Source organism: Carcharhinus amblyrhynchos, chromosome 5, assembly GCF_965287045.1.
Source record: "Carcharhinus amblyrhynchos chromosome 5, sCarAmb.v2.hapA, whole genome shotgun sequence".
Classification (NCBI taxonomy): Eukaryota; Metazoa; Chordata; class Chondrichthyes; order Carcharhiniformes; family Carcharhinidae; genus Carcharhinus; species Carcharhinus amblyrhynchos.
Genome location: NC_137328.1, coordinates 30,196,559 through 30,222,787, shown reverse-complemented (window position 1 = coordinate 30,222,787; position 26,229 = coordinate 30,196,559). Strand labels below are relative to the sequence as shown.

The window sequence follows — 26,229 nt, the reverse complement described above, 5'->3', positions numbered from 1 at the left end:
CAATTAAACAATCATTAGTTCACCAGATTGGGCCCAGGACATCTTGTAGATTTCCTGATTTCTTGGCAGCTCATTTAAAAGTTACAAATTCATCCAGAGGAACAAGGCAGCAAATGCCTGCAAATTTCATCAGCTCCAATTTTCTCACCAAGTCACACACCATCCTGACTTAAAAATCTTTTGCCATCCCTTAATGGTTGCTGGATCAGAGTTTTGGACCACTCTACGCAATAGCATTGTGAAAGTATTTTTCTCACACGGATCGCAGAGGCTCATAAAGGCAGCTAGCCGTCTTCTGCTCAATGTTAACTAGAAATTAGTAATAAATAAGGACCTAGTCAGTAACACCCACATCTGAAATCCCGCTGTTTATGTGTACAAGCAGGATACCCACCTCCTTATTTGTATCACCCTACCTTTGAAGCAATGTTGTATTATAAACCAATTATCTCTTTCGCCTTGTAGTCTTATAAAAGAGAATCCCAAGATACATTTTCCCCATACTATCGTACCACAGGGGATTCTCTGAAGAGGTTCTCACTAATAAACAACTTACCAGTTGTCCTACACTGACCTAGTTTTGGAGAGAATCTAATTTCCATTTCCCTTTCTTCTTCAGATGTAGGCAATACTGACAAAAGTATTGTTCATCCATAGCTGTTTATGTGGTATGAAGCTGGAGTTATATGTATGCCAGACTACGTAGAAGTGAAAATTTCTCCCTGGAGGGTAATGGTGAACTAATTGGATTTGTAAACAACAAATCCAGTGTCTCTTCACAGTTTTTCAGATTTATTAAGTTTAATTTCACAAAGTACCATACTGGAATTTAAATTCCATGACCTCTGGATTACTAATCCAATGCCAATATCAGCAACGCTACCATTCCCATAGTAATTGTTGATCCAGGAAATATATATATATGGTGTGACCTATTATGTTTCTGGCCTGCTTACTGTTTCTGGTGAATGTTGCTTATAGTCTACAAGGTGCAAGGAGGTACAATTCTGTCCATCCATATTCCCTCCTTACCACCAAGCCTCGGAGTTTTGCTTTGTCTGAATGAGACTATTATTATGACTGAGTTTGGGAATCCACTGCCTGGGAAAATGCCAGGCATGAACTCCTCCTCCATGGCACAGTACAAATTTGGAGCTAATCCTAACTTTGAGAAAAACACATTGGAACTACAAAACAAACCTTGCCATATTCTGCTGAGTTTCAGGAATGATTCAATAGTGATATTCTGCAGTGATTCAAGCAAACATTTTATAAATCAATGAACTAATTAAGTCATCAAATGTTTTTACTAGAGAGGCTCTCTCAATTGCCTCAAGATATAGAACCAAACTAGGAGGTGAAGGGAAATAGCTTTAATTATTTTGCTAATTAAAGGGTTTGTAGTCGGTATTTATCAGAAGAAAAACTTAAAAGAGCTGCACGCTGGGAGGGCAGTAGTTTCAAATTAGTTTGAAAATGAAGTCATGGAGAGTTGACCAAGCAGCTAGACAGCAGTTCATTTCAAACCCCACAGCATCTCATCAGAATGAAAACATGGGGCATTTTTTTTTGAGATACCGAGGTGAAGTTCTGAAAGTCTACAAGCAGATTAAATTAGACAAAGAGAAGCAGGGCAGTGAGGTTAGAAGTGGCTGGCTCAAATTTCAACTTTGAAATTCTGTAAATTTTGCAAAAGGAAAGTTGGCAGTTTTGCAATCTTAGACATAACTGAGTTTGAGTAGGTTTCCACAGAATGAGCTTTGTGAACTGGAACCAACAATGCAAATAAGGGGAATTGGGTAAAATACAGGCATATCTCCTCCTTCACTCTCTCTCAGCAATTGACCACCTTTTCCTCATGTTCCAAATCCAGCAAATGCTGATGGCATCCATCCCTCCTGCTACCCCTTCATACAAGGTTACATCACTGCATGGAGGTAACTTGGCGATTATTTTCTAGCGAAGTGATTAATAGATGCTCTGACATTGTTAACACTGATTGTTGAATATATTTTTTGTAATTTTTCTCAAAATAGAATATGCATTTTCCAAAGCACTGAGCATAACATAGGAGCAGAAGTAAGTAAGTCAATCAGCTCCAAGCCTGTTCTACCATTTAATTTGATCACTACTGATTTATGTCTCAGTGTCATTCACCTACCTTTAACACATTACCTTACCCTGGTACATTTATCTCACCTATTGATCTCTGCCTCAAAAGCATCAATTGAACCAGCAGCCAGAAAGTTTTGGGAAAGGAGCTCCAAATTTCCACAACCTTTTTTCAAAATGGGGGCATGCAACTTAAGTGAGAAGAGGAAATTTCAAAGAAGATGTGAGAGGTAATTTTTTTTTTAAACAGTGATAGTTGTCTGGAACACATTGTCAGGGTGGTGATGCAGGCAGATATGACAGGGACATTTAAGGGACTTTTAGATATGCAAATGAATTTGCAAAGAGTAGAGAGATATGGGCCAAGAAGGGTTTTGATTAATTTGGCGTCATGTTCAGCACAACGTTGTGGACCAAAGGACCTGTTCCTGCTGTATTGTTCAATGCTTAATGTGCTTCTTGATTTCAGTCTTGAATGGCCTGTCTCTAATTTTGAGATTATACACCTTGGTTAAAGCCTGAATACTTCAGCAATACGAGTTTAGAATTTTCATTGCTAAACCCATGACGTTCAGATTTTGGAGATTTGTTCAGTATTTTACAACAGCGACACTAATTGAAGAGGATTTCAATTTTAAAATATGACCAGTTTTCATTGTATTATCTCCCAGGTGCACCAGAGAGCCCAACACAGAATAAAGGGTTTACACCTTCCAGCTGGCCCTGTCATTGTAGGTTCAATTTTCTATAGCGAAATTAAAAGAGAGATTAGGCAAGCTAATGAGTCTATTTTACAAAAGACTACCAGGGAACATCAAATGCAACAACAAAAGCTTTTAAGCACGTCAAAAACAAAAGGATGTCATCTAGGAGGTGGGATGAAGATGATAATGTCACAGCAGAGAATAAACGAATGACAGATGTACTTTAGAACTCTGCATAAGCTTTTAGGGAGAAAGGTGAAGGAGGGGTGCAGGAGACCCCTGGAGGATGTTTCAAATACTAAAAAGGAAATGGTATATTTTTAAAGTCATTATCAGGACGTGGGCATTGTTGGCAAGGCTGGTATTTATTGTTAATCACCAGTTGTCCAAAGACGAAGTTGGTGGGCCTTCTTCTTGAATCGCTACAATCTGTAGAGTGAAAGGCCTCCCAAAATGTTATAGATAGGATGCTCTGCAATTTTGACCCAGAGCAAAGAAGAAACAGTGATACATGCTCAAGTCAGGATTGTATGTTAGAATTCTGAAAATGCTTGATAAAGACCTATAGAAGAGATGGGCTATAGAAAAAGGGCTTTGACAAAGAGTCATCTGGACTCGAAACGTCAGCTCTTTTCTCTCTTTACAGATGCTGCCAGACTTGCTGAGATTTTCTGCATTTTCTCTTTTGGTTATAGAAGAGATGTGATGCCACAATCAAGATCCATGGTTTAAAGGTAGGGACATAGAAGAATAGCTGAAGGACAAAGAACAGAACAGGAATAAAAATTTACAAAACGTTTTTGGAATCATGCCCATGAATGTTTTGCAAATATTCTCTCTTTCTTCAATTTTGAATAAGTAATTTGGAAATTGGAATGAAGGAATTATCAAAATTTGCAGTTGGTGCCACGTTAAAAGGCACAGCAAACCATGGGAAGGAATGCAAGAAGGCACAGATCAGTGGGTGCACAGAACATTGTTCAATGAGGATAAATGCAAAGTGGCATGCAGAGTATGGAAAACAAATAACAGAGAGGATAAAAAAAATCCATGGTACAAGTACATAGGTTTAAATAACAGATTCAGATTAAAAAAAGACATTGGAATTCTAATATATATATTAAATACAAAAGATGTTCCTCAACGTCAGTTGAGCTGGAATTCCTCTATAGAAAGGATGGTGAACACTCAAGAAATGATAGCGATAAGGATAATATACTTGAAAAACTGTAAGTGTAACACTGAGTATGGACAGTTACGATAGATCTCACATTTTTAAAATTTTAAGAGGTTACATAGTGAGGACTTATTTCCATTGCTTAGTAAATTAGTAACCAGGAAGTCTAAACTTATGATCTGCACTGAAACCAGAAAGGACAAAGTTAGAATAATATTTTTCATGCAAAGGGACATTATGATGATATGGAGTAGGTTATCACAGGTGGCAATAAAGCCAAATGATTATGGTGTTCAACACAGAATTAAATGCATGATTGGAAAGAAAAAAATATTAAAAAGGTTTGGGAAACTGCAAACAAATTGGATTATACTAGATAGCCACAATGTGGAGTAAAGACTAATACAATTGCTACCTGTCAAAAGGCCTCAATCAATAATGAAATTTACATCACTATCCTCTACATAGTTACGCCTGTTTCCCTACTACTTTACATCACATATCTTTAAGCTCATTATCTTTTGAAAGAAGTTTTACATTAGTGATGTACAAAAGGTCAGAAGCGTTGGAAATTTAGTCTAGCTACTAAGTTTACCTGATAATCATTAAAGTATACATATTTATAACAATCCTCAAGCCTGATTTATTGGTCATTTGACTGCTGAATATTGCATCTGAAAGAAAATAATGAACACTTAAGAATGTTTCTGTTTTATACTTTTTTATAGTTTTTATTTTGCCACACTTTGATTCTTCTTACAAAATGTTGGGCAAACAGTCTGTTATTAATGCATCCATAACAACAATATTTTAGGTTAGAAGGATTGTGGACCGGGAAGACAGTTAGGAACTTCAAACTGCCTTGATAGAAAACTGAATTATTTAGTAGGATGTACATGCTATCATTTCAAAGATAATTAGGTATGCCAGACAAAACTGCTTTACTGAAAACCAATCTTAGTAAAAGTTCATTTTATTTGAGTTCTGAGCAGAAATCATTTAGACCTTGTGACAAGGTGCAATGACTCAAGATATTCATGTGCTTCTTCCCGACATGGAGATAGCAGTGTAAGATACAATTTTCACTTGCTATGCGCTGCTTAGTCGCCAATATCCTGACTGGCAGGTTTGCTAGTATGGTTTGGGTGAGTTTAAACTAATGTGGCATGGATGTGGGAATCAGAACAGTCGGCCAGCTAGTGTAGATACTGGGGATGAGCATGGCACCAAGGCCAGGCTAGTTAAGAGAAAGAGCAGGCTGGGGGAGATCAAACTCAATGGGCCTGGAAGTCTGGAGTGCATCTGCTTCAATGAAAGGTGTATGACAGATGAGACAAATGAACTTAGAGCCATGACTCGTGCAAGGAATGTGGATGTGGTTGTGGTAACAGACACCTGGTTAATAAAGGGACAGGACTGGCAGCTAAATATTTCAGGATATAAATGTTTTAGGCGAGACAGAGGAGAAGGTAAAAGAAGTGGGGAAGTTGCAATACTGGTAGGGAGGACATCTTGGAAGAATCATGTAACGAGACACTTTGGGTAGAGCTCAGAAACAGGAAGGGGCCAGTCACTATGAGGGGGGTGTCCTACAGGCCTTCCAACAGCCCACTGAAAGTTGAACAACCGATATGTGAGCAGATTCTGGACAGTTGTAGAAATAATAGGGTTGTTGTAGTGGGAATGAGCCCAGCCAGGTCATCAAAGTTGCAGTGAAGGAACATGTGGCAAAGAGTGACCACAATTCCATAAGCTTTCAGATACTCATGGAAAAGGACAATTGTTGTCTTAGGGTTAAGGTGCTAAATTGGGGGAAAGCAAACTACAACCAGATTAGGCAGGATTTGGAGGCTGTTGTTTGGGAGCAGCTGTTTGAGGGTATATCCACATTTGGCATGTCGGCATCTTTTAAGGAGCAGTTGATCACAGTGCAGGACAGGCATGTGCCTGAAAAAAGGAAGGACAGGAAAGACAGGATTCAGGAACCGCGGATGACAAGGGAAATTGCGAGTCTAGTCAAAAAGAAAAAGGATGCACACGAGGTTTAGGCAACGAAAAACAGATGAAGCACTTGAAGAATAAAGTGGAAGGTGAAAAAGAGCTCAAACAGTGAGGAGGACAAAAAGGGGTCACAAAATGTCCTTGGTAGGCAGGATTAAGGAGAATCCCAAGGCATTTTATACATATATTAGGAGCAAGAGGGTAGCTAGAGAAAGAGTTGGTCCACTCAAGGAAAAAGGAGGGAAATTATGCATAGAATCGAAGGAAGTGGGTGAGATCCTTAATGAGTACTTTGCATCAGTATTCATAAAGGAGAGGGACACATTGATTGCTGGTGTCTCAAAGGGATATGTAAACCCTTTCGAACAAGTCATCATTACAAGGGAGAAAGTGTGAGGTGTGTTAAAACGCATTAAGGTAGACAAATCCCGAGAGTCAGATGGCATCTACCCCAGATTACTGAAGGAGATGTTGTCCACATGGACTTTAGTAAAGCATTTGACAAGGTCCCTCATGGCAGGCTGGTGCAAAAGATTAAATCACATGGGATCGGGGTGAACGAGCTAGATGCATTCAAAACTGGCTTAGCCATAGAACACAAAGGGTAGCGGTGGAAGGGTGTTTTTCTGAACGGAGGTCAGTAACTAGTGGTGTTCCATAGGGATCAGTGCTAGGACCTCTGCTTTTTGTAATATATATAAATGACTTGGAAGAAAACGTTGATTAGCAAATTTGCAGATCATACCAAGATTGCTGCAGTTGTGGGTAGTGATGAAGATTGTCAGAGAATACAGCAGGATATGGAGAGGCTGGAAAACTGGGCGGAAAAATGGTAGATGGGATTTAATCTGGACAAATGTAGGTGGGAGCTGTAAAATAAATGGCAGAACCATCAGGAGCACAGACACACAGAGATCTGGGAGTACAGGTCCACAGATCCTTACAAGTGGCAGCACAGTTGAAAAAGGTGGCTAAGATAGCATGTGGCATGTTTGCCTTCATTAGCTGGAGCATCAAGTATAAAAGTTGGCAAAATATGTTACAGTTATATAAAGTGTTGATCAGGTCACATTTGGAATATTGTGTCCAATTTTAGTCACCACACTAACAGATGATGTGGAGGCTTTGGAGAGAGTACAGAAAAGGTTTACAGGATGTTGCCTAGTATGGAGGATATTATCTATGAGGAGAGATTGAATAAACTGGGATTATTCTCCCTCGAAAGACAGAGACTGAGGGGCAACCTGATAGAAGTTTATAAAATTATGAGGGGTATAGATAGGGTGAACAGTTGGAAGTTTTTTTTCCCCAGGGCAGAAATGACAATTACAAGGGAGCACAAGTTCAAGATAAGGGGGGAAATGTTCAGTGGAGAGGTGCAGGGGAAGGTTTTTTTTACATAGAGGGTGGTGGGGGCCTGGAATGCACTGCCAAGTGAGGTGGTTGAGGCAGACAAGTTAGCAACATTTAAGACTTATCTGGATAGACACAGGAAAAGTGGGGAATAAAGGGGTACGGCCCTTTATTAGATAGGACAAAATGATCAGCGCAGGCTAGTAGGGCTGAAGGCCCTGTTCCTGTGCTGTACTGGTCTTTGTTCTAATGCCTTTCCTTGGAAATTAGTAACTCTCAAAAGTATCTAAATCGATCTGTGCAAAAGATGCAACTTTGGAAACTGTCAAAGCCCATGCTTGAGAAAAAATATTCTTTTGATATATCTGGTAGCAGGCAAAGCGGCTGGCCAATAGTTTGCTGTGAATGAAACAGGGAAGCATTCTTAGCTGAAAATTTTAGAAACGTGTCCATCTGAAAACTAAATCAAACACATCTGATCGAATATGAAGGCCAGAGCTTCATTAACTCAAAACCAAAATCAAACTAACTTGTACAAAACAAATGAAAACTGAGCTGATTTTGGATGAGAGTCCAAAGAATTACCTGCAAACACCTATGGCTGGTGCCTGGTATTGGGGAATGATCCTGGTCAGATGCTCAATGTTTCAATAGGGGAGCAGTTTGGGCACAGTGATCACAATTTTGTAAGCTTTAAGGTGCAGATGAATAAAGATAAGTGTAGTCCTCAGGTGAAGGTGCTGATCTGGGGGAAGGTTAATTACAACAATGTTAGGGAGGAACTGAGGAATGTGGACTGGAGGCAAATGTTTGAGAGCAAATCAACATCTGGCATGTGGGAGGCATTCAAGTGTAAATTGATAGGAATTCAGGACCAGCACATTCTTGTAAGGATGAAGAATGAGTATGGCAAGTTTTGGGAACATTGAATAACGAAAATATTGTGAGCCTTGTCAAAATGAAAAGGAAGCATTTGTCAAGGCTAAGAGGCTACGGACACATGAAGCAAGTGTGGAATACAAGGAGAGTAGAAAGAAACTTAAGCAAGGAGTCAGGGGGGCTAAAAGGGGAACAGGATAGCCAAGGAGAGGGTTGCCAGGGAGAGGGTTGGCCCACTCATGGATAGGGGAGGGAATCTATATATGGAACCAGAGGAAATAGGTGAGATATTAAATGGTTACTTTGCATCAGTATTCACCAAAGAGAAGGACTTGGTGGATGATGATTCCGATGAAGGGAGTGTAGTTTAGACCATGTTGAAATCAAAAAAGGAGGAACTGGAGTCTTGAAAAAAATTAAGGTAGACAAATCCTCACAGCCTGATCGGATGTACCCCATAATACTGAGAAGGGCAAGGAAGGAAATTGCTGGGGCCTTGAGAGAAATCTTTGCATCCTCACTGGCTACAGGGGAGGTCCCAGAAGATGGGCGAACAGCCAAAATTTTCCCTTTGTTTAGGAAGGGTAGCAATAATAATCCAGGTAATTATGGGTTGGTGAGCCTTGCATCAGTTGTAGGGAAATTATTGGAGAGGATTCTTCAAGGCAGGATTTACTCCCACTTGGAAATAAGTGGGTGTATTAGAAAGAGGCAACATGTTTTTCGAAAGAGGTCGTGCCTCACTAACTTGATCGAGTTTCTCAAGGAGGTGACAGATGATTGATGAGGGTAGGACAATGGATGTTGTCACATAGACTTCAGTAAGGCCTTTGACAAGGACCCTCATGTAAGACTGATACAGAAGGTAAAGTTGCACGGAATCAGAGGTGAGCTGGCAAGATGGATACAGAACCGGCTCGGTCATACAGTGGAGATGCCGGCGTTGGACGGAGGTAAACACAGTAAGACTCACAACACCAGGTTAAAGTCCAACAGGCTTATTTGGTAGCAAACGCCACTAACTTTCAGAGTTCTGGTCCTTTGTCAGGTGAGTGGGGAGTTTTGATCACAAACAGAGCATATAAAGGCGCACACTCAGTTTACAGAATAATGATTAGAATGCGAGCTAATCAATGCAGACAATGTGAGTGGAGATAGCATTAAGCATAGGTTAAAGAGATGTGTATTGTCTCTAGACAGGACAGTAAATGAGATGTTGCAAGCCCAGGCAAGTCATGGGGGTTACAAATAGTGTGACAAGAACCCAAGATCCCATTTGAGGCTGTCCTTATGTGTGCGGAACTTGGCTGTCAGTTTCTGCTCCGCAACTCTGCATTGTCATGAGTCGTGGAGGTTGCCTTGGAGAACATTTACCTGAAGATCAAAGGCCAAATGCCCGTGACCGCTGAAGTGTTCACCAACAGGAAGGGAACAGTCTTGCTTGGTGATTGCCGAGCGGTATACATTCATTATTGTCATAGCGTCTGCATGGTCTCCCCAATGTACCATGCCTCAGGACATCTTTTCCTGCAGCGTATCAGGTAGACAACGTTGGCCGAGTTGCAAGGGTATGTACCGTGTACCTGGTGGGTGGTGTTCTCACATGAGATGATGGCATCCATGTCAATGATCCGGCATGTCTTGCAGAGGTTGCTGTGGCAGGGTTGTGTGATGTCGTGGTCGCTGTTCTCCTGAAGGCTGGGTAGTTTCTGTGGATAATGGTCTGTTTGAGGTTGTGCAGTTGTTTGAAGGCAAGAAGTGGGGGTGTGGGGATGGCCTTGGCGAGATGTTCGTCTTCATCAATGACATGTTGAAGGACTGGAGAAGCTGTTGTAGCTTCATTCCGGGGAAGTATTGGACGACGAAGGATATTGTATCCACCCATGTCCCGTGTTTGTCTTCTGAGGAGGTCAGTGAGGTTTTTCCTCTGTGGAGCATCAGGACTGTCAATCAATGAATCGGAACATCTCACCAAGGCCATCCCCACACCTCCACTTCTTGCCTTCAAACAGACCATTGTCCACAGCAAACTCCCCAGCCATGAGGAGAATAGCGACTACGACACCATACAACCCTGCCACAGCAACCTCTGCAAGACATGCTGGATCATCGACGTGGAGCCATCATCTCACGTGAGAACACCATCCACCAGGTACATGGTACATACTCTTGCAACTTAGCCAACGTTGTCTACCCGATACGCTGCAGAAAAGGATGTCCCGAGGCATGGTACACTGGGGAGACCATGCAGACGCTACAACAACGCATGAATGAACATCACGTGACAATCACCATGCAAGACTGTTCCCTTCCTGTTGGCGAACACTTCAGCAGTCATGGGCATTTGGCCTCTGATCTTCAGGTAAGCATTCTCCAAGGCAGCCTTCACCACACACGACAGCTCAGAGTCGCTGAGCAGAGACTGATAGCCAAGTTCCGCACACGAGGACGGCCTCAAACAGGATCGTGCTCATGTCACATTATTTGTAACCCCCATGACTTGCCTGGGCTTGCAACATCTCACTTACTGTCCTATCTGGGGACAATACACACCTCTTTAACCTATGCTTAATGCTATCTGCATTCACATTGGCTGCACCTTTAAGACTTGATTAGCTCTAAAGATTCGCATTCGAATCAATATTCTGTAAACTGAGTGCGCGCCTTTATATGCCCTGTTGTGATCAGAACTCCCCACTCACCTGACGAAGGAGCAGCGCTCCAAAAGCTAGTGGCGTTTGCTACGAAATAAACCTGTCGGACTTTAACCTGGCGTTGTGAGACTTCTTACTCGGTCATACAGGACAGAGGATAGCAGTGGAAGAGTGCGTTTCTGAAGGGCTGTGACAAGTGGCATTCCTCAAGGATCAGTGTAAATTTACAGATGACAACGGTTGGTGGATTCGTGGATAGAAATGAGGACCATCGGAGGATACAGCAGGATATAGATCGATTGGAGACTTACTGGATTGCAGACGGAGTTTAACTCAGAAAAATGTGAGGTAATGCATTTTGCAAGGTCTAATACAGATGGGAAAGATACAGTAAATTGCAGAACCCTTAAGAGTATTGATAGGCAGAGGGATCTGGGTATACAGGCACACAGATCACTGAAAGTGGCAATGCAGATGGAAAAGGTAGTCAAGAAGGCATAAAGCATGCTTGCCTTCATCAGCCAGGGTACTGAGTTTAAAAATTGGCAAGTCATGTTGCACCTTTATAGAATGTTAGTTAGGCCGCGCTTGGAATATAGTGTTCAATTCTGGTCACCACACAATGAGAAGGGTATAGAGACTTTGGAGAGAGTACAGAAAAAATTTACCAGGATATTGTCTGATATGGAGAGCGTTAACTATGAGAAGAGGTTGGAGAAACTTGGTTAGTTTGCATTGAGACAACAGAGGTTGAGCGGCAACTAATAGAAGTCTACAAGATTATGAGGGGCATGGACAGAGTGGATAGTCAGAAGCTTTTTCCCAGGGTGGAAGAATCAATTACTAGGGAGCATAGGTTTAAAGTGCAAGGCGCAAGGTTTAAAGGAGATATACGAGGCAACTCTTTTTTACACAGAGCATGATGGGTGCTGGAACTCACTGCCGGGGGAGGCAGTGGAAGCAGATATGATAGTGACTTTTAAGGGGCATCTTGACAAATAAGTGAATAGGATGGGTTTTAAGGGCTATGTCCCCAGAAGGGTAGGGTTTTAGTTCAGTCGGGCAGCACGGTTGGTGCAGGCTTGGAGGGCCGAAGGGCCTATTCCTGTGCTGTAATTTTTTTTGATATTTGGGATCCATAAGCTGCGCAAGTGATCTGCAACTGTTGCAAGGAAGTGTCCGTATTACAGTCTCCCTTCCCTGTTTACATCTCTCATGCTCATCAGAGGTAGCAACCTGTGTCACTAATCATTTGTTGTCACCAATCATTTGTTGTCACCAGAGGCATCAATTATAAAGAGACTGCTTAAAACACATTAGGGCACACTGCCCATTTCATGCAGTTCAATTCAATACTTACAGTTTTCAAGGTGGATTAAAGTAGCCCCAAATCTGCACTTTCCAAATGCCTCCAATAGTTGTTAGCAGTGTGAACAGTTGATCCAGGCTTTGGGCAGTATTTGTCAGATGGTTTTGCCATTCACCACATAAGCATGCAATCACATTTTCATATTTACACCACTAAATGCAGTTATGTTCTGTACATGAGTTGTCTAAATTTCTGCAATGAGCCCCAATTATATGAACAGTCAAACATATAACGCAGTCACAATTAATTTGAGCCTCCCAACCTCCTATGATCTCGAGAATAGGTCAAGCAATGATCACCACCCGAGCACAAATTACCCGAGCACGTTGAGTCATTAATACTGGGGGATTATGAAGAGGACCAGTTATCTCGTCTCTTCCAAATTCGCATATAGCTTTTGAATCCTAAATTGCTTAGGAAATTGTTAAGATATTTAGTACTACAAGGTACCAGCTTATATTAGGCACAAAAGTAAGAGGCAAATTAGGACAGAAATATTTACTATACAGTAACGGTTTCACTAAAACGCTCAAGGAATTACACTCTACATTTTTTTTCAAGGGCTAAGATTACTTTTAAATAGCTAATTACATTAGACCATAATCCTGAAGCATCCTTAGTTAATTGTACAGTAATTGAGTATTTAATAGTACAAAGAACAACAGCCAAACATAAACTCTTCAGCTTTTCGTCCTAAGCCCATTAAATACTTATGTCCCTATTCATGGAGTAAAGTTGTATTTTTCTCCTCCTCTTTCTCCACTGTCAAACACAGCTTGTGCTTTTATAAATTAAAAGGAATATTAAATACTGTGAGCATTTCAATTTTTTAAGTCTAAGGAGGACTTTTACTTATCTGACTTGCAGGGAAGAAAGACAGGCTGGAAGTCAAAGGGATTTAGAATTCCCACACATCAAGATTGACAGGCTGGGTCTTCAGTGAAGCTGGGAGCTGACTGGTGATGCCCATGGTAGTAAGCAAGGAGCATGGGAATGGAAGGCTGGACTCAGTACGGGACAGTCAAAAGACTACTCGGGGAATGAATCAAGGGCTTAGTGATGGAGACTGAGTAGAGAATGGTGAGGGGTAGGGGGTCCAGGGTTCGTCGAGGTTGAAAGGTTGGATTGGAGGGGATGTTAATGGTGTTGTTGCCAGATTGGACATGCTTTTCTGGCAGGCACCTGAATGAAGGTATTTACTTCCTGAATCCACAAAGCCTTCGCCTCGACGAAACTGCTGTGTTTCCCAATGTTTTGGAAAACAAGTTAATAGGAGTTAAAGTTGAAAAGCTGAATGATGATGAGACATGCAGTCGGATTATCGTCTTTCAAAATTCCAATCTACATCTTCGGAATGGATTGGTCTCTTTTCCACCTTCTAACCTCAGTTAAAGCCAGAAATGAGCAAGTTGGAGATGGGTTTGGGTCAGAAAACAGATTTCTCAGACTTTAACAACTTTCTGCCCAACCCAATACCTCCCCCCCGCCCCCATCTTGTTTGATGATGGGATATTAGAAGGATTGCACAGTGTAACAACGGTTTGCACTGCTGTCTCACAACACTATGAACCTGGGTTTGATTCTGGTCTGGCCTTGAGTGACTGTGCAAACTCCACACAGACATTCTCCCGTGTCTGCATGGGTTTCCTCTGGGTGCTCCAGTTTCCTCCCACAGTCCAAAGGTGAGCAGGTTAAGTGGATTGGCCATGGTAAATGCACAGGGTTATGGAGATAGGGTGGAGTGGTCCTGGGTAAATGCTCTTTCAGAGAAGTTGGTGCAGACTCAAGGGGCCGAATGGTGTCTTTCTGCACTGTAGAGGTTCCATGGTTTTACAGCTATGGTGAGAGTTGAAAGGCATTGCAAATAATGTTGGAAGGTCAAGGCCAGAGTGGGTAACAAGGCATCAGTGGAAAATGTTTGTAAAAGATTGTTTTGAAAAGTTGTACATAGAGGAGGTGAATCCAGTTGATATGACTTTCAGATAGAGGACTCAGGGTGGAGTACTGAACAGCTTCTGGAATAAGTCAGGAAATAAAATATTTTGAAACATTCTTACCTTGATCTTGTGTAGTAGGGAAGCAAAAATAAAATTAAAAGAGAAAAAATGATTTTCATTATTTGATCCAATTTTGTCGAGACTAAGAGGAGATGGAGAGGTAGAAAATAAAGACAGGCAAATGCTGCCAAACTGAACATGAAACTAACAGCCAAAAGACAGCTAGGAACAGGTTCACCATGTTTTAAACACCTTTGTTTCACTATTTTCCCGCATTTTCCATAACCGGCACTTAATACTGCAGAGACCTTGATAACAGCAAATATGGTAATATGATGAAGATAATGTTACTTAGGCAGCATAGAAGGAAGCCATTCAGTCTGGACTGATACTGCCATTTCTTTTTTTTTAATCCTATCAAAAATATTACAATAGCATCTTGTTGTTTTGGAAAGTCAAAGGAAAAAAAGGACAACAGATGCCAGGTATGATGGGCTGAATGGCTTTCTTTGGTGTTGTAAGATCAGCATGTTATTTTTCATAGTCTCTAATTCACTTCCCCACTTATTCATTGGAATAGGAGTAAGCCATTCAGCCCATCAAGCCTATTCCACCATTCAATATGATCATGGCTTTTAATGTCTTTAATACATACTATCCCCATAACCCTTTACATTATTGTTGATAGGAAATCTATCAATCTCTACTTTAAACATACTCAATGACTGAACTTCTGTAGGGTAGAGAATTCCAAAATTCATTCTATGTAAAGAAATTTCTCCTCATTTCATTCCTAAGTGGCATCTTCACCCCCTCATGGATCAACAGTTTCCTCTTCTTGCAAATTAGCACTATTGTATTTAAATCTTCACCAACGTGATAAGAAACTGTTCTACACATTTGTTTTCCATCAAATACTTCAGGATGAAACAAGATCTTAGAAGAATGAGGGGAGATCTCATTGAGAAGTATAAGATGATGAATGGGATGGATAGGATAGAGGTGGAGAGACTCTTCCCGCTCAGGAAGGACAGTAGGACTAGGGGGCACAGCCTCAAGATAAAGGGGGGGCGGTTTAGAACGGAGTTGAGGAAGAACTTCTTCACTCAAAGGGTGGTGAATCTCTGGAATTCTCTGCCCGTTGAAGTGGTGGAGGCTACCTCGCTAAATATTTTTAAGACGCGGGTTGATGGGTTTTTGATAAGAGAGGGGATTAAGGGTTATGGGGAGAGGGCAGGAATGTGGAACTGAGCCACAACAGATCAGCCATGATCTTATTGAATGGCGGAGCAGGCTCGAAGGGCCAGATGGCCTACTCCTGCTCCTATTTCTTATGTTCTTATGTTGTTAAGATACTGCTGGTTGTATTGTCTGGTGGCCTTCAAGTTATCCTCCTGATCAGGCACCCTGTTAAAAGGCACTGCAAATAATGTTGGAAGGTCAAAGCCAGAGTGGGTAACAAGGCATCAGTGGGAAATGTTTGTAAAAGATTGATTTGAAAAGTTGTACATAGAGGAGGTGAATCCAGTTGATATGATTTTCAGATAAAGGACTCAGGGTGGAGTACTGAACAGCTTCTAGAATAAATACAAAATATTTTGAAACATTCTTACCTTGATCTTGTGTAGTAGAGAAGCAAAAATAAAATTAAAAGAGAAAAAATGATTTTCATTATTCCCCAGACGCAAGAGTCCCCTCCACCCTTCTAAATGAACACTGACTGTCCTCTAGGAAGTCCATCCTAGTCTGCTTAACTGGCTCTGGCAAGCCCATTCCACTGACTTTTCTTCTGGGGCCTCCTTCATGGCACCTAGGCCAGGGCTTGCTGCAGTTCAGTAGTGACTAAAGGGCTGTTGGTCCTCTGATTGATCAGCAACACTTGGAGATGGGCTCCTCATCTTTACAGGCATGAGAGCTCAAGCAGCAGGCTATAGGCTGGCATTTAATCTCATCAGGGCTCCCAAAAGTGTCCACAATGGAATTATCACTAGCTTTTTAGCCTGGGGACAGGTCAACCACTTGATATAAACCTCCTATACTCTAACTAGTAAGAAAATATCTTTCCCTGACTTAATGGCTTTTGTAAAGTTGTAACTAGATCATTTGCCCTGTACTCTTGTACCAGACAGCTTGCAAACAAATTGATGAGCAGGATGTATTCAAAATAGCACAATATAGGATTAGAAAGACGCTCAATTAATATTTAGATTGCCTTTGGGGGTGACGAGTGTTGGTGGCAAGTTGCAACATTCCATCAGGTTAAGTAAATTGTACAAAGTGTAAGATAAAGAAAATTGTGTATAATCTGTCGACAGAATGACATGATATACTAATGGACACATTCTTCCTTGATACAAAGAAGTGTGAAATGATCTCTCCTGCTAGGAAAGGTAGGAAGAATCAGGAGAGGTAATAAAAACTAAGAGGTACAATTTCAAAAAGAGTGCTAGGGCAGAGTCACTTGGAATTTTATGCAAAAGTCCTTGAAGGGGTCATGACAAGTGAGAAAGCTGCTAAAAGGCATTTTGACCCTTGCCTTCAGAAGTAAGGCATGTTCAAAAGCAAGGAAGTTATTCTAATCATTGGTTAGATCCTCAGCTGGAGTGTGATGTCCAGTAATGGCCACGACACTTCAGAGATAATAGCTGGAGCTTTAGAATCATAGAATCCCTACAGTGCAGAAGAAGGCCATTCATCCCATCAAACCTTCACCACCAACAATCCTACCCAGACTCTATCCCCTTAGCCCTACATATTTACCCTACTAGACTCTGACACTAAGGGGCAATTTACCATGACCAATGGACCTAACCTGCACATCTTTGGAGTGCAGGAGGAAAAGGAGGAAATGCATGCAGATGCAGGGAGAATGTGCAAGCTCCACAACGATAGTGATCCAAGGCCGGAATTGAACCCAGGTCTCTGGTGCTGGGAGGCAGCAGTGCTAACCACTGTGCCACAGTGCTGCCCTATACCCAGTCTTGAAGGCGGGGGGGATGTGTGGAAAATTACTCCAAGGGGCATGAGGTCAACTCTTCGACATATTCCCACCTCCAGGCACACACACCAGAAGCAGAATCACAGTGGGACTGGCTGCCCATTCATAAGAGGCAGGCAGGCCATTAACACACTTAGGACCTCAGTTAGAAGCTATTTTCATAATGACAAGAAAACCTCCTGGCATTGCATCAGCTATAACAGGAGCCCAGCAATATATCAGAGGCGGCTTTTCAGTGGGAGGTCCAAGATGCATTACAAATGATATCTTTTAATCATCTGCTGACGGTATTCTCATGCTCTCACGTATCCCCAAGCAGAATGTATTTCACTGCAGCCAGTTCATGTTTCCACTGCTGTACCCAAGCAGTGGCAGTCACTCCCCTTCTACTGAAGCTGTCTCGATCGCGCTACTGCCACTCCTGCTACTTGACCTTCAGCAATATTCACACTGCAAAGACAGCCATTGGCCATACCTACAGAACATCCTGAATACACTTTTGGACTGTGGAACTTGGCCACTATACCTAATTCGACAAGGCTCCTGGAAGCAGCTTGTTAATTGATCACATTCCACAAGATCACACCAGAAGGACAGAACTTAGACACTAGTTTCTAGCTTATATTAAAGTCTTGAAAAGGAGATATTCTAGAACGGGCATAAGAAATTTGAGATATGTGGAAGAGATGACAGAAATTGGATTGTTCTCTCCACTACAGCAAAAATTAAGAGATGATATACTAGACTACAAAACTTAAAGAATTTTGATAACTGAATATGGAGAAGTTGTTTCCAGTGGCAGAAAGGCTAATAGAGGACACAGAGTTAGAGTAATCAGCAAAAGAGGCAACATGAGAAAATAAAGTTGTTCACGTAATAGGCTGTGATCGGGAATTCACTGATTGAAAGGTTGGTGGATGCAAATTCAATAATAATTTTCAAAATAGGATTGGGTAAGTATCTGAATGGGAAAAACTATACAACTATGGGAAAAGAGCAGGGGAGCAGTACTAATTTTATAGCTCTCTCAAAGAATTGGCAGAGACATGATGGACCAACTGACTCCTGCTACCCTGTGTTACTTCATTATTTGCTTAAATCTACAGTTGACTAAGGGCCCAATTTTACAAACATTTGCGCCCATTTTCAGGCGCAAAATTGTGGTAAAGTTAGGTTTGTGGTCTTTATCGCAATCTGCACCCAAATCCGCGCAAATTGCCAATTTACTGAGACCGCGAATGGCGGGAATCCATTCCGGGTGCAACAATGATTTAAATGCATTTGCATGCATCGAAGTTGAATTAATGAACTGCCCATCCACCTCTGCGGAACTGGTGGATGTGGTGTTTCTCGATTTTCAAAAGGCGTTTGATAAGATGCCGCACAAAAGGTTGCTTCAGAAGATAAGGGGGCATGGATTTGGGGGTAAGGTGTTAGCGTGGATAGAGGATTGGTTGTCTAATAGGAGGCAGAGAGTTGGTATCAATGGGTGCTATTCTGATTGGCGGTTGGTGACTAGTGGAGTGCCGCAGGGATCGGTGCTGGGACCTCAGCTATTTACCATTTATATAGATGATCTGGAGGAGGGAGCTGAGTGTAGGGTAACAAAATTTGCTGATGACACAAAGATGAGTGGAAAAGCAAATTGTGCAGAGGGTGTGGAAAGTCTACAGAGGGATCTAGATAGGCTGAGTGAGTGGGCGAGGACCTGGCAGATGGAGTACAATGTTAGCAAGTGTGAGGTTCCACTTTGGCAGAAATAATAGTAGGAGGGATTACTATATAAAGGGCGAAAAGCTGCAGCATGCTACAGTGCAGACGGACCTGGGGATCCTTGTGCATGAGTCGCAAAAAACCCAGTCTGCAGGTGATCAAGAAGGCGAATGGGATGCTGGCCTTTATAGTGAGGGGGATTGAATATAAAAGCAGGGAGGTCTTGCTGCAACCGTACAGGGCACTGGTGAGGCTGCAGCTGGAGTACTGTGTGCAGTTTTGGTCACCGCACTTGTGCAAGGATATTTTGGCCTTGGAGGGAGTGCAGAGGAGGTTCACTAGGCTGATACCGGAGATGAGGGGGTTAGACAATGAAGAGACACTAAATAGACTGGGTCTGTACTCGTTGGAGATTAGAAGGATGAGGGGGATTTTATAGAGACGTACAAGATAATAAAAGGGATGGATAGGGTAGAGGTAGAGAGATTCTTCCTGCTCAGAAAGGACAGCAGGACTAGAGGGCACAGCCTCAAGATAAGGGGGGAGCAGTTTAGAACGGAGTTGAGGAGGAACTTCTTCACTCAAAGGGGGGTGAATCTCTGGAATTCTCTGCCCGTTGAAGTGGTGGAGGCTACCTCGCTAAATATATTTAAGACACAGGTAGGTAGGTTTTTGACAGACAAGGGAATTAAGGGTTATGGGGAGAAAGCAGGAAAGTGGAACTGATCCACTTCAGATCAGCCATGATCCTATTGAATGGCGGGGCAGGCTCGAAGGGCTAGATGGCCTACTCCTGCTCCTATTTCTTATGTTCTTATGTTCTCTATCAGCATTTCCGCGTTTACCAGTCCAGATCTGCGCTTTTAGGGACCTGCTGAATAAAAGTCCGAGTTGGGTGCTCCAGCCTCTGAAGAGCGTGTTCAGTGTTTCTGACTCAGGTCAGTAGTGGGGGAGGGCAGTGAGGTCAGATCATTGTCTTGGGGGGGTAGGAGGGAGGCGGGTCAGATGGATCTCTGGTGGGGTGGGGGGGGCAGTTAGATGGATGTCAGGTGGGGGAGGCGGGGGGGGGGGGGGTGGGCGGAGGGGTCCACTGCCACTTTGCAGGCAAATCGGTGGTGGGGAAGGGGCAGAGAAGCCAATCGGTCTGGGTAGTGGGGGCATGGATAAGGGGGAAGTGATGTGTGTGTGTGTGTGTGTGTGTGTGTCCCTTATCCACCACCCCCCCCACTACCCACACACATCACTGCCCCCTTATCTTCCCCCCCACTACCCAGACTGATCACCACCCCTGCCCCCCTCACCCCCCCCCACCGATCACCCACAGAGTGGCAGCGGACCCCCCCTCAACCCCCACCAGTGATTCATCTACCTCTGAAGAGCGCATTCAGTGTTTCTGACTTAGATCAGTGGTAGTACAAAACAAAGAACAAAGAACAACCCAGCACGGGAAACAGGCCCTTCAGCCCAATGAGCCTGCGCCGCCATCTTAACAAAGCATTTTCCTACACCCACCTTGCCCCGTGTGTGAATGATATCCCTATTGTAACCAGATTCCGGGGAGAATAGTGTAGTGTCAATTTCGGACACCAATCAGCCTAAGAGCACATCTTTGGGGTGTGGGAGGAAACCGGAGCACCCGGAGGAAACCCACGCAACCACAGGGAGAATGCGCAAACTTCCACAGACACTGGCCCAAATCCATGTATCTGCACAGCTAGCAGTGATAGTCGCCGAGCTGTTGTGGTCCCCCTCCCACCAGAGATCCATCTGCACCCTCGCACCTACTTTGCGTTCCTGGGCCACTTTCTCTACGTTGTGCGGCTCTGGAGCAATCTGACATGGGCGCGCTTTTTCCAATTTTTTCTAACTGCGCATGCACAGTTCAGAGCTCCAATTGTTCTGGCAGCACTAAGCCCCGCCCAAAGTGCGAATCAGACTGGAGATGGCTGAGAGTGTAGGGGGGCACCTGAAAGTGGACTTTTAAGTCGGGTCTGTACTACACCCAGAATCAGCACTTAGAATGAAAATGGTAAAACTGGGCCCTAGGTTTTAAAATTAAAAACACTGATATTATGGAAAAAAACAATTATTTGGCAGCAGTCAATGAACAAGGCATTAACCAGTTTTCATAAAATGAGAGATTAGTAAAGTTAAAGATTATCTTAAGTCATTGTTTAACTTCAGAATACTTAGGAATCAAATTTGCACTGAACTTTCATCACTTTTTCAGACAAAAACTACCTTTCTTCCTATTGTTTCTTTTGCTGTATCTAATCTAAAGCATCAGACTGAATTTAGCCTTCATGATTGACTGATCCGAGGGAAATAAAGCAGAAATCTTAAATTCACAAGTGCTTCATGCCAGTAGGTTTTCATTTCAAATACAGCTAGAAAAGTTGGTGTCTTTGCTTTGGGTTGTTTGATCTTTTATAGAATATGATAATGTCTATTATAGCATATCTTTTTATTCCTACATAATCTCTGTTAGCATGCAATTTTCTTACCACAAATACTATGCAGTCCATAGACTTGTACGAAAGGCTGACAGCCCAAAAAACACTTCTAACACACATAAACTTGACCTACAACTGTAAGGAACTTACGATATTCTGATTTCCCATAAAGAGCAGATGATTTCATAAAACATAAATAAGATGTCATTGTAACTTCTCATGACTGACTGATCACTAAAGCTCAACTACTCAGCAAGCAAACATAGCACCATATTGCATCTCAGTCTATTTGGCTAGAGACAGACTTGTTACGTTTTGATGCCAATTTGCAAAATTTAAGAATTTTTTAAATGTACTTAACCCACACTCAATTAAGACTTGGCTGGAAAATGGAGCCAAATAGGTCTGCTTAGTGCTTTTACAAGATTAACCAACATGCTAACCTTTAAAAACTGAAACAGCTTGAAGCCATCAAAACAGTGAGGAGCATTTCAACTTTCCAAAGAATGCACAAGAGAGATCTAAAAACAAATCTTATAATTGGTTACAGTGTTAGGTGTTTTCATCATAGCAGATGATCATTTCAAAGGAGATTTTCTATGTCACACGTGAACATTTTTCGCAGTGCCATAGCATAAATATGAAGGCAACAAAAATGTCATCAGAAAAATGAATTACAAAAGGAACATCTTAATAATCACAAAACAATGTGGTAGTGTCCAATCAAACTGAAGACTTGTATGTTAATAGTGGTTGTTTGCCAAAACAAATCACAAAACATTTGGTACAATACTATCATTGCAAAACTTACCTCTGGCAGGTTTGCAAAGCATCCTTCATTGTTCCAATGGCTGCAAGGATATCCTGTTGCTCAAAGGTCATGGCTGCTTGCATCGCATGCATGGTGCTGTAACCTAGGGCATGGTACATGCTGTTTTTGGACCTGTATTAAAAACAATCAATTATGTATCTGCAGAAAAAAATCTGAACACTTCAATGGCAAAGAGGGAAGTCCATACCAGGTAGATTTGCTGTTATCACAATTGAATTACAGAGACATTTTCCTCCAACATTTTTGGCAAACTTCTCTTCCTTTATTTTCTTCCATTCATTTCTTATGTTTACATTTTTTGAGCTACATCAATTGATTCTATGCAGCGGCATGGCAAAGTTATTCCATTTAAAATCAACAATTGAAAAGGATGCTGCATGAATACCACATTCACAATATGTAATTGAACTGTTTTTTTCTGACTCTATTCCCTTCACCAGCCTTGAAGGATTCTTCATCCTGCCATCATTCTTGCTGAGGGATAAATATTATAAAAACTTGATGTCTGTGTCGATATGCGCAATCTTCTTGGACATCCTCTCCACTTGGATCCGGCAGTTTGCGGTGTCGATAGTAGTCATGATGTGCATGTGCCGGCATTGGACCAGTCCAACGCCGGGACATCCACATCATGGATAAATATTGGCCAGGACCCAAAGGAGAATTTCCCTGTTCTTCATCAAACAGGTTTCATGGGATAGTTGTGACTTGAACAGATGGAGTCTCAATTTAATGGCTCATCCAAAAAGGCAATGTCTCTGACAAAGCAGCACCCCCTCAGAACTACATTGGAGTGAAACTTGAAACAAAAACCTTCTGAAAGGATTTCTGATAGAATGGATAGGCCAGGCCTGTCTAACCCTCTGGTAGATAGGCTAGATGCGGCCCCAAAGGCATCAAGCCCACCACATAGTTGAACTCAGCTAATGATATTTTCATGGACAAACCTTTGAAAAATGCTGCGAGTCTGATCATGAGCCTATCACCAGCCAATGTAGGGAAGAATCAGTCTGTGATTGGATAGGCCACATGCAGTCAATTGCCTGGTTTTTTTTAATTCTCCATTTCAGCGTGGGGAGCAATGAATAACAGGTAAGTACAGCGTGGGCAGGGTCACAAGGGACAAAAATTGCAGCGGCCAGGAAGGGGAGAGGGCATGGTGCAGTAGGAAATATGCAGCAGTGCATGCATGAGTAAGCCTTACTCCCAGCCTCAGGATTCTCACTCACTCTCACCACCCCTCATCAACATATACACATGCACCCATTCACAGTAGGCAAGTGGGTAAGTACACTGAGATTGTGTGAGAAACGGACATGCACACACTGAATCCTCCGACCTGGTCACTTGTATTAATTACTCTTTAATTTATTAAATTAATGCTATAACATTGCTTTACTTGTGCTCAGCTTTTTTATTTTCTCAACATCTCAACCTTTTTTTGAAACTCAGTTAATTATTGCGCTAAATGTGATCTTTCCGAAATTTGGAAATTGGCCCCTTGAGTGAGAAAGAAATGCAAATATTGCCCCTGGTAAAAAGGTGGGAAAAGTCTATAATAGACAAAAGATCCATATGGTAGGCATACTTCAGAGACAATATGCAGCCAGTAATCTGAATGAGATTATCAATTTGACCACAAGCCAACCACATGTCAAATTATGGGCAATTTTGTGTTATGCAAATCACAATTACCGAGAACTAGTTCAGGACAGGACTTACTCAGTTAATGGGGAGAGTTATAGAACAAAGAGATCCTGGGGTACATGTTCATAGCTCCATGAAAGTGGAGTCACAGGTGAACAGAGTGTTGAAGGGTGTTTCATTGGTCAGAACATTGAATATAGGAGTTGGAATGTCTTGTTGAAGTTGTACAAGACATTGGTAAGGCCACCCTTGGAATATGTGTACAGTTCTGGTCACCCTATTATAGAAAGGATATTATTAAACTAGAAAGCACACAGAAAAGATTTACTAGGATGCTACTGGGACTTGATGGTTTGAGTTATAAGGAGAGACTGGATAGACTGGGACTTTCTTCTCTGGAGCATAGAAGGCTGAGGAGTGATCTTATAGAAGTCTATAAAATAATAAGGGACAAAGATCAATCCCAATGGGGAATCTCAAACTAGAGAGCATAGGTCTAGGGTGAGATGGGAGAGATATAAAAGTGTCCAGAGGGGCAATTTTTTCACAAAGAGGGTGATGAGTGTCTGGAACAAGCTACCAAAGGAGTAGTAGAGGCGGGTACAATTCTGTCTTTTAAAAAGCATTTAGACAGTTACATGGGTAAGATGGGTATAGAGGGATATGGGCCAAATGCAAGCAATTGGGATTAGTTTAGGGGTTTAAAAAAAAGAGCGGCATGGACAAGTTGGGCCAAAGGGCCTATTTCAATCTTCTATGACTATAACTAAGTTTAAGCTATAAAGTTCATTTTACAAAGAAAACATCTCTATTCCTTCAGTGTCGGCAAGGTTCAAACAAAAACCCTTGGAGAGAACAGCAGTGTAACAAGTTTAACAACCGACTTTTCAAGCTCAATAACCTAAACCCACCTGTTAAAAGGGAAATTACAAGAAAATGTATAGGACTACAAAAATAATTTTTGTGATAACTAACAAAGCACCTTGAAATTAATGCAAATTTGATTATTTTCTCTTTTCAACACATATAAAAACACACACTCTATACTCTAAGGTCAACTTTATTCTTTTACAAGAATATTCACAACACGTATGCCATTATTGTAAATAATGACTGGACAGGAAAGCAGTCCAAATTCTATGTAAAATCTGTCATGGGAAATGTGGAAGTACAAACTGAAAAAAATCCTCATTTAATTCAAATGACTTCTTACCAAGGCCGCAGCAAATCCAAAGCTTCAGAGAATTTGTTATTTAAGAATAAGCTTAGGGCAATGTTGCATTCCTCCAGGGCACTTTTCAAGTCCATCTGGGATGCCCTAATGTAACAGAAAGCAAACAATAAACTCTTCTGGCAATGGGTGTCATTCTGCACATTATAGGAATGAATGAAAAATTAACTGCAAACATGAAAAACACGTAAGTAGACTAAAACTGAAAGCTGTCTAATGTTAATAACTTTCCACAGGTTCATTGTAACTTAAAAAGGAAGTATGAAGGGTTCGTTGGGAAGAAAGGGATCATGCCTGCACCTTTAATAGGTCATTATCAAAATAAAACAAAACACACACCTATCCTGAATCACAAAACATAAAATAGTTTGCCAGCACAGAAAAGAAATAGATACCATGGATTAGACATCTCTTACATCCTCAATAAGATGATATTATGGGGCAGAATCTGAAGAGAGAATTCCAAGGCTGCATTATTTATTTCTTAACAATTATTTCTCATTTCTTCCATTCAAATACATTATCCTTTATTATTCTACAGTTCTATAAGCCCCATTTACCTCTCTGTACCTTGTCCAAATAATCAGCATTCATGTGCAAGTCTCAACAGTGAGCACAAGCAAGTTAGTTATCGAATTGCGGGGGTCATGATTGAGGTGGCCAATCCTTTCTCATTCAAGTCCACACAGAGTGTGCATTCAGCAGAGATTGCTGGACACATCCAATCAGCACTAGCAACCCTAGATTTTTTCCCCCACCACTAACTCAAATGTTAGGGCTAGCAAGTTAGCATCTTTATTGCTGCTGTGGCAGAGAATAACTTACACTATGCAGGCAGAAACCTGGGATCTTGCTGATTATGTCTGACTACAGGTTGAATAAATATATAGAGCCAAAAAGGGGGCTGATTCACTTTATTTTCAATAGTCAACAATGAAACAGGGCATCATGGATCATACAGCTCACGTAATGTTTTGAATATTGAAAAACATCACAACACTGCTCAAGAAGGTTTAAGGGAAATGGAAATCAAACCGAAATGAGTGAATTAGGACAAAATTTGAATTACGGAGTTGGGTTTTATGAGGGATCGGCTGTGGCGATTGGAG

At 41.8% G+C, this 26,229-nt stretch overlaps 1 protein-coding gene across 4 annotated transcripts in view; it reads right to left on the bottom strand.

Moving 5' to 3' along the window:
* ttc39b (tetratricopeptide repeat domain 39B) overlaps positions 1-26,229 on the bottom strand; it is a 199,518-nt gene that overhangs the window by 88,107 nt on the left and 85,182 nt on the right. For all 4 annotated transcript variants that reach the window (XM_080188566.1, XM_080188564.1, XM_080188563.1 and 1 more), the window contains 2 exons: positions 25,103-25,207; positions 22,222-22,353 (listed from right to left, as the gene is read on the bottom strand). In XM_080188566.1, the coding sequence (XP_080044692.1) occupies positions 22,222-22,353; positions 25,103-25,197 (227 nt within the window). In that variant the 5' untranslated portion in view covers positions 25,198-25,207. The remainder of the gene's footprint in view (positions 1-22,221; positions 22,354-25,102; positions 25,208-26,229) is intronic.